This window comes from Anolis sagrei, chromosome 2 (genome assembly GCF_037176765.1).
Source record: "Anolis sagrei isolate rAnoSag1 chromosome 2, rAnoSag1.mat, whole genome shotgun sequence".
In the NCBI taxonomy this organism is placed as follows: domain Eukaryota; kingdom Metazoa; phylum Chordata; class Lepidosauria; order Squamata; family Dactyloidae; genus Anolis; species Anolis sagrei.
Genome location: NC_090022.1, coordinates 149,929,977 through 149,939,468, shown reverse-complemented (window position 1 = coordinate 149,939,468; position 9,492 = coordinate 149,929,977). Strand labels below are relative to the sequence as shown.

Sequence of the window (9,492 nt, the reverse complement as noted above, 5' to 3'; positions counted from 1 at the left end):
TATTTTCTTATCTTGGAGCATAACTTGGGGTACAGTATCAGATGACATAAAATTATTCTCCCCATCCCCAAAAATATGCACACATAATTTTCTTTGCGCTCAAGAGTTGAGAATTGGGGTTCAACAATAACATTATCTTTTTGACATTATATACTTTTAGAAAATGTTGGCTGATAAGACTTTTGCCCTGAAGGTAAAAATTCTGACACACACTCATGCACACAGAATTATGAGATCTGTATAAATAATGAAAGAGCTGAGAGGAAGGCTGAGCAAAGGATGATAGATACTTTTGAACTGTGGTGTTGGAGGAAAATTCTGAGAGTGCCTTGGACCGTAAGATCCAACCAGTCCATACTCCAGGAAATAATGCCCGACTGCTCATTGGAGGGAAGGATAATAGAGGCAAAGATGAAGTACTTTGGCCACATAATGAAAAGACAAGAAAGCTCGGAGAAGATAATGATGCTGGGGAAAGTGGAAGGGAAAAGGAAGAGGGGCTGACCAAGGTCAAGATGGATGGATGGTATCCTTGAAGTGACCGGCTTGACCTTGAAGGAGCTAGGGTGGTAATGGGCAACAGGGAGCTCTGGCGTGGACTGGTCCATGAGGTCACAAAGAGTTGGAAGAGACTGAACGAATAAACAACATAAATAAAGAAAAATAGATTCACTTCTGGTCTGCACTGGTTTATTTGGCTACAGTACATCCATTTCATCCTGGTTTCTCAGAAGTAACCTAATTGTGATCCCTAGTGGGTTTAGCTGGTGGCAGGTGACTTTACTCATGATCTCAGAAATATCACTGAATCACTATAGAGGGGGAATGGCCCTAGTTCAATGCAAGATGTTCAGCTAGAGCAGGCATGGGCAAACTTCAGCCCTCCACGTGTTTTGGACTTCCAACTCCCACAATTCCTAACAGCCGGAAGAGCATCCCCATCAAGTAGCTGTCTAGTCTTTTTTTGAAGACTTCCAGAGAGACCCACCACCTGCCTAGGCAATTTGTCTTTTGGACATTAGAAACATATTGTTTCTAATGTCCAAGCAACTCCTGCAGCTTATTTATTTATTTATTTATAACTCAATGGATGTTTTAATATTTCCATTTGCCCATTTTGAAGTGTTTTTTCAGCTTTTACAATGGAATCTGTTTCCTGTATAAAATACATTAGGGCACAACTGTTTTTTTAAGAACATAGAAAACGGTTTTCTCCAAAAATCAGAAGTGTGACAATATATCACTCACATACTGGTAGGATTTTTGCTTTGTGTCAAATTAAAGAAACCAATTATTGCATTTGAAACCATGTTAAAACAAACCATATCTTGTGTTTCTTTTTAATGCACACGTTAACACAGGCACGGGCAAGCCTGGGCCCTCCCTCCGGGTGCTTTGGACTTCAACTCCCACTATTCTGCCCTTCTCACCCCACAGGGGACTCAGGGCGGATTACAGTGTACACATATATGGCAAACATTCAATGCCAATTTTGACATACAACGTATACAGACATACACAGAGGCTATTTAACTGTTTCTGGCCGCCAGGGGAGCTGTCGCTTTCATCATCCATCTGCGACACTGATGAAGTACTTCCGCATTCCCCGCATGCTTTTGCAGGAGTCTTTTTTTATGGCCTCCTAAATTAGTTAATTTAGCCTCCCCACACAAGGTGGTACCTAATTTTCCTACTTGACAGATGCAACTGTCTTTCGGGTTGCAAAGGTCGACAACAGGCTACACAATTGGTTGGAAGCCCACTCCAACCTGAGCTGGCTTTGAACTCATGACCTTTTGGTCAGAGTGATCTTAATGCAGCTGACACTCAGCCAGCTGCACCACAATTGCGGTAGACCAAGTTCTACCCTTTGAATCAACAGAGGGCAAGGTGACACCCTCCTTTCTGTGACATACTTTAAGCTATTTGAAGTGAGGTCAGGTCATTCCTCCTTCACAAGGCTGAACATGTCCAGTTCTTTCAACTTCTCCAGTGTTTCACCATCTTTGTTAGTCTTATCTGAACTCATTTCAGTTTATTCATATTCTTCCTAAAGTGAGGTGTGAGAACTGAAAGTTGTATTCCGGATGAGGCCTGATCAATGTAGAATATAGGGGGAATATCGTATCTCTTGATTTGGAAACGATGCTTCTATTAATGCAGACTAAGTCTTTGCCCCTTTTTTGCTGCCATTCATATTGCTGGTTCATGTTCCAACAGGTGATCAACAATAATTCCAAGGTCATTTGGACATTTTACTGAAGCAAGTAGTCCACATACTATATTTGTGCGTTTCGTTTTTGTAGCCTAAATGTAGAATTTTGTGCTGGTCTCTGTTGAATTTCATTCTATTAATTTCAGTCCTTTTCTAGTTTATCAAGATCCTTTTGAATTTTGTTCCTAATCTTCCAATCTATTAGCTACCTCTCCCAGTTTTATTTCATTTGCAAATTTCACTGCATCGCCTAAACCAGTGTTCCTCAAACTGTGCTCCTCCGGGTGTTTTGGATTTCAGCTCCCAGAAGTTCAGTTTACCAGCTGTTAGGAATTGGGGGAGATTAAGTCCAAAACATCTGGAGGAGCAGTTTGAGAAACTCTGATCTAAACTATTGATAAAAATATTGAAGAGCATCAGTCCCAGGACAAAGATCAAAGGCATTTCACTTGTGATCTTTTTCCAATTTGATGCACAGATATTCATGACAACTCTGAGTTCAAGTTATTAAACTTCCACCAGATGGTTCCTTCTGATGGTGTTTCCATCTATTTTATATTTAGTCAATATGGTGACCAAAATATCACGGGAGCCTTATCAAATGCTTTACTGAAAATCCAGATAACTAAATTTTAGAGGATTCATACCATCTGCTGAACTAGTACATAAACAATAGATTAATTTGAAGATTTTCTCTTGTAAAGGCCACACTGGCTCCTACTAAGCACTGCACTGTCATCATGGTATTTGCCATTACCTGTACTTGTCTGGTCCAGGCAAAAGTATATTGTGCCCATTATTTATTTTATTTATCATGTCAGGAGAGAACCAAACAGCTGTATTGCATTAAAAAAAGAAACCAAAACACAAAGTTTGCAAACTTGGTAGTTGATTAAATTAAATTAAATTGTGCCCATAATACACCACTATACTCAGAATTCAGTCAGGTCTCATTTTCCCCCCCATTATAGCTTAATTGGCAAATAGAAGACTAACCCTTTTGTATAGGAAAAGTAGTCTGTAGTGTCACATGTTAGCTGCCCTAAATACACTGACATGAATGATGAATAGCAGTATACATTTGCAAGATTGAAGGAACTGTTAATCCACTCCTTACATCAGGCTTCAAAAACTAGTAGGTGGGATCTTCAGTTGCTTCAGCCATTTAACCTGCAACACCCTGACTTGTGTAATATTCTTGGCAAAACCACACATTCTAAAATGGGTCATTGTTTCAGAGAATGTCTGACACTCGCTGTTTCTATAACGCGCTGGGTAGTTTGTATGGATAGGAAGGAGGCAAAGGTTTCTATATAGAACAAAAGGACATGTTAGTGTAGATTGTGAATACGGTCATCCCTCCACAGTTGTGGTTTTGAATTTTACATGTTTTAATGACGGAGAGTTTTGCCTGATGGGTTTTGATATGACCTGTGGATAAATCAAGGGTCATTCCATGGAGAGGTAAAAGCAGCCATCACTGTTGCCATTTTTGCACCCAGCCATTCAAAAAGGCCTTTCATTTCTTTGCTCAGAGAAGGGGATGGTTCCTTTTTATATAAAAGTTGAGATACGGTATTAATCCTTATAAATAGGAACAATCCCTTTCTCTGAGTAGACTGGCAAAAAGCAAGAGCTTAGTCCATTCTGAGATAATCTAACCCCTTCAACTCTTTTGGCACTCGTTTGAGGGGAAGCACCAATGGATTATCACTGCTGCCACCATTCATCTGCCGATACTTTCAAAAAAGCCAGAGATGATGCCACGGCAGAGAGAGATTCAGTGCTTCATCCCAAGTTCTCCTGGTATGAAGTGAGTTGTTGCCTTTTGACACAACACTCAAAGAAGAGGACAGTTTCTACATGGATCTGTGGGTAGCTTGACCCATTTGTTTTTGACTAAAATCTCTAGACTTATACAGGAGTATAAGTGGCACAATGGGTTAAACTGCTGAGCTTCTGAACTTGCTGACCAGAAGGTTGGTGGTTTGAATCCATGGGATGGGGTGAGCTCCCACTGTTAGCCCCAGCTTCTGCCAAGCTAGAAGTTTGAAAACATGAGATCAATAGGAAGGTAAACAGTGCTCAATGTAGTCATGCCAGCCACATGACCTAGAAGGTGTCTACAGACAACGCAGGCTCTTCCTCTAAGAAATGGAAATGAGCACCACCCCAGAGCCAGAGATGAAAGGGGAGCCTTTACCTATATCGGTTTAGCTGGGTGTCATTGTTTCTAGGTTTCTAGGTCTGGAATACTAGGCCGAAGCAATCCAAAAACAGGCATTCTTAGAACCTGCTGGATTCAGCAGTATTTTGTATAGCAGCAGTACAAAGGACATCAGAAGCTTTTGACCAGCCTAAGCTTCATAGAAGAGAAGATTAAAACAGTTTGTAAACAACAATTTATAATCCATCGCTTTACATCAGAGGCAAAAGACTTTCAAAGATTCCAGAAAGATGACTGCACCAGCAAAGGCTCCTTTTGTAATGTATTGTTTTATGTTACCTTATGATAGTCCCGGGTGGAGTTAACCCTTTATTCATTTTGTTTCAGTAAACTCATTTGGTTATCTTTTCACCTTGCCTAAAGTGCCTCTGTCTGCTAAAAGTTTTAATCTTAACAAAAGGTATCAAATAGCCCCTGAGTAAGCCAGACAATATAGTTTTCCCAAAAGGCTTGGGCATGCCATCACACAAGTGATACCAGAGAAAGGACTCTACAGGAGAATAATATTGTTTGGTGTGAGTGATTTATTGATGCAAGTATTTCTGAAATGTTCATTTTAACAGTGTTTCTTGAACTTCAGTGATAAAACAGTCAATATAATTTTTATTCAGATTTATTTTAATTAACTGTTTTTTTAATACATTTGAGATTAACTTGTTTTTAACAGAAAGAAAAAAGGGAGCGGGGAGAACACAACTAAGTATTCTTCAGCATCTAGAATAAGAATGGCCAAAGAAAGATTTAACAAGAGTATTAAAAAAACATATGGGAAGTGCTTGGGGGGTTAATCTCGACAACCAGAAAGCTTGATGAAGCACAACATTCTTCAAATAAACTTTTCATTTTAATTCGAAAAGGAAGTGTGTCTCTTCTACCGATGTAACTGACACGTAGGCCAGAGTGACAATCACTAACCAAACTCCATTAGCCAACATTTTATTGAATACAGTAAAGAAATGAATGGAGTCTGGGCATTTTTAAATTGAGAATAATCAAAATCACCACCAATGTGTTAATTTTTGTTATTAGATTATTACCATGCATTGCCAACTAGGCGAGGGTTAGGCATCCAGTTGCCCTTACGAATCCTTCCAGACAATTCTCACAATCCCTGACCACTGACCATACTGGCTAGTACATACGGCAACTGCAGTCCAACACAGCTGGAGGGCATCAGGTTAGTTAAACTCTACGAGAATTTAATACTGACATGACATGAAAGAGGATGTGGCAAAGACCAGTAATGTTTGCTACACATCACAAGTTATGATAGCATTTTAGTCAGGGAACAGATTGAAGAGTTACTTCTTCATTAAGGCCCCTTCTACAATGCCATATAATCCAGATTATTAAATCAGATTATATGAGTCTACACTGCCAGATAATCCATTTCAAAGCAGATAATCTGCATTTTATATGGCAGTGTTGAAGGAGTCTTAATGAAGAAACAACACTTCAATCTGTTCCCTGAATAAAATATCATCTAGAGAGATATCACCCATATCAACTCTCTACACATGTTTGTAGTACACAGATAATCACTTCACTATCAGTGGTGGAGTAATTTGCTTCCTACTGTGTCAAAAAGGATCACAGGTATCAGAGGAATAGGTCAGAGACTGCAGAAAATAGAACTATTTGGTGGTACATGTCAAATGATTCCATCTCAATTTGGGTGTCTTTCAAATGTTCTCCAAGTTGTGTGAATAACTCCTACATGGAAGAACATTTAAGAAATCTCAAATGCATAGGCTGATTCCAATAGTTCAATTCATCAGATGCTTTCCAGGAGATGAGAGCCAATGCTATCGGAAAGGACTACACAAAGGATGTTACTCGCCAACATTATCTACCAAACAGGAACTACTTACATGGCAGTTGTCACTCCCTGGCCAGCCCTCAATGTACATGACTGAAACTTCAGGGAGGGTTTCAGTATCTTTTTCCTATCTCAAAGTAATATATCAAGATCACTGATCTATTAGTATTACAGATGCTATCTGAAAGTCTTTTGTTCAGATAACAAATTGTGAAAAAATGTTATCACAAAGAAAAGGATTTGGGTGAAAAGATTTGGTAGTGGAGGCAACAAAACTTGACTAAATGTACAATTGCTGATCTTGTTTAAAGGCACAAGACCGAATTCAAATGGAACAAAGGAATGCGGGAAGAACTGTGCATTACAATAGCTTGGTGTTTTTAGTGGTTAAACAAGTCCAACAGTAATACTGACCACTCCATCACACCAAAGTATGTACCCTGAAGCCTCAAAGGGATTTAGTATTTTCTGTCAACTATGAATTTGTCCTACTTGTTATCTTTTTTTTGTAAAAGATCTGTCCAACTCATTCGGGTTTTTTTTCTTAAGGGAAGCTGCTGACTTGTTCAAAGAAACAAGCAAACCCAAAACACTAAAATAAAAACTGTGAATTATCACAACTATTTTAAGTAATAACTCAGAACTGATCCCAAAGATGACTGGATAGCCACTGGAAAGGACAGTTCCTGTCACGGTCTTCAGTTGCCAGCACCTGCAATTAAATTTAAAGCAAGCAATTAGAGACCTCAAAATAGAAACCACGATCATGCATGTGCAAAAAGTGTCAGGCCGAACAGTTTTCTCTGTCTACTAACATAGATGTCATTATCTTGAGACACCACCAGCAACGATTTACAAAGTTAGCTTGCTCCCAGGAACATGAAGGATAAAAATGGTTCTGAAAATTAAAAAAAACTAGTTCTGCAAACAGATTCAGAGTTGATGTTGCCATTGTTAAATTTCAAAGGCCAACATGATGAATATACAGTATTTGATTTAAATTATCACTATCCAACCCTGTAACACAGGCCTACTGTCATGCATCACAGTGTCCTTTTTAAGACTAAAACACTTCCAATGTATGAAAAGGCATATGATCGGCATACTTAATTAAAAAAATACATGAGGTGTCTCTCAAGAAGTCATGTTTAGCAGAAGGTAATTAACTCTGTACATTTGCTACTTACGGATAATTTATAGCTGTTCCCCATCACTGAAGCATCCCATGCTCTAAACCCTTTTGAATCATCATGTTAAGCAACAGGCCAGTAAATTAATTAGCAGCTCACCAAGACTTGTAATAACATACTTGCTTATGGATATTGCTCATGGCCAAAACAAAAGGTCTTTGAAAAGCATTCTTCCTTAACAGCTGCTTATTTTCCTGCTTCTTGGCAGGAGGTTGGACAGGATGGCCCACGAGGTGTCTTCCAACTCTATGATTCTATTACTACTATTATGTTTATTTATATCTCACTTTTCTCCCAGGAGGGACTCAAACTAATGATAATTTAAAATAAAGCAAATATAAAAATTGAAACACAAATATCAATGTGGATCTAAAGTTAAAATACAGTTAAATATAATAAATACAATTAAAATTGCAATTAAAACTCACAATCTCCCCAGAATCGCACCCACAACCTCCTTAACAGTGTGCCCCTCATCCTCCCCTAAATGCCTGATGATAAATAAATGTCTTTGGCTGCTTATAGAAGGCAAGCAGAAACAAGGCTATTCTGGTATCTCTTGGGAGGGAGTTCTAGAGTCTGGGAGCCGCCACTGAAAAGGTCTTTCCCTTGTTCCCACCCAACATACTTGAGTGAGTGGTGGGACAGAGAGAAGGCCCTCCCTAGATTGATAGTAGATATTGGACAGGTTCGTAAAGAAAGATACTGTCCTTCAAATAACCTGGACCTGGGTACAGTTTGTAAAGAGCCCCAAATGGTATACTGAAACCTCTGATGTTATACCCTACTGATTGCAGCAAGAGAGATCACTTGCCTTCATTGAAAAATGCAATGCACCTGCCTGTGGATTCTTTCTTTCACAACATCTAGATGGCACCAGGTAGAGGAGAGTTGCAGCAAAGCAAGCACTGCTTCTGTACTGCATGTGTTTGTAGCAGGAGTGGTAGATGCTAAAGGACATGAGGACTGCCTAAAGCTACTTAGTACGATCATCAAACCAAAATGGTTACTATAGAAGGGGATGGCCCCACAAGCCACAGGGACCCTCCCCTTAGGGAGCAGTTGAGTGATTGTGTGTTTAAATAGGTTTTCCTTAAATGGCATAGGGGAATTTGAGCAAATTCTTACACTTTGGCCCTTCTGGGCTATTTTAGACATAGAAACAGCTTCTCAGGTCACTCTTGACTGGAGAAGAGAAGTCCCTATCTTAGCCCTAAAGATGCTAAGAGAGAGTTAAAAAATGGGAAAATACCCCATATATGCTCCCCTGCAGTGCAGTAACATTATTATTATTATTAGAAACACAACAAGATGAGTCCACAGTAGACACTCTGCTGGCTGTTGTACTGGATCACACATTGGACACTTCCCAAGTGTCTAGGACTGTGTGATGTATCGGCGAATAATGCGTGCAGATCCCAGTAAGGTGGCCTTTTGCAGCTCGCAGATGTAATCTTGTCAGCCCCAATTGTGTTTAAATGCAGGCCAAGGTCTTTAGGCACTGCACCCAGTGTGCCGATCACCACTGGGACCACCTTGGCTGGCTTGTGCCAGAGTCTTTGTAGTTTGATTTTTAAATCCTCATATTGTGTCAGGTTTTCCAGTTGTTTCTCTTCAATCCTGTTGTCACCTGGGATTGCAACATCAACAATCCATACTTTGTTTTTTAACACAATCGTGAGCTCAGGAGTATTGTGCTCCAAAACTCTGTCTATTATTATTATTATTATTATTATTATTATTATTATTTTAAAGAATGTGGGTTTGGCCCTCCAAGATCTCCTGGGATGACAACTGTTTTATAAACCACCTTAGGTCCCACTCTGGGAGAAAAGTGACAAATTAAACAAACAAATAAAATAATGAGCCCCAAAGCCCATATAGTTTGCCACTTCAGTACAGTCTAGTACAATAAAATCCAGGTAGACAACAACAGCTGTGAAATTAACAAGACAGTCCATATTACTGGCCCAGAAACACAACAATTATGGAAAACTGAATTATTTTATCTGAGACATGAATTTATTCTGAGAAAGCTATC

General features: G+C 39.3%; 1 protein-coding gene across 1 annotated transcript in view; it reads right to left on the bottom strand.

The window, feature by feature from the left end:
* Positions 1–5,189: 5,189 nt before the first annotated feature.
* LOC132768153 (gametocyte-specific factor 1-like) overlaps positions 5,190–9,492 on the bottom strand; it is a 28,916-nt gene continuing 24,613 nt past the window's right edge. Inside the window, exon 9 of the mRNA XM_060763804.2 lies at positions 5,190–6,973. Within this exon, the coding sequence (XP_060619787.2) occupies positions 6,960–6,973 (14 nt within the window). The 3' untranslated portion in view covers positions 5,190–6,959. The remainder of the gene's footprint in view (positions 6,974–9,492) is intronic.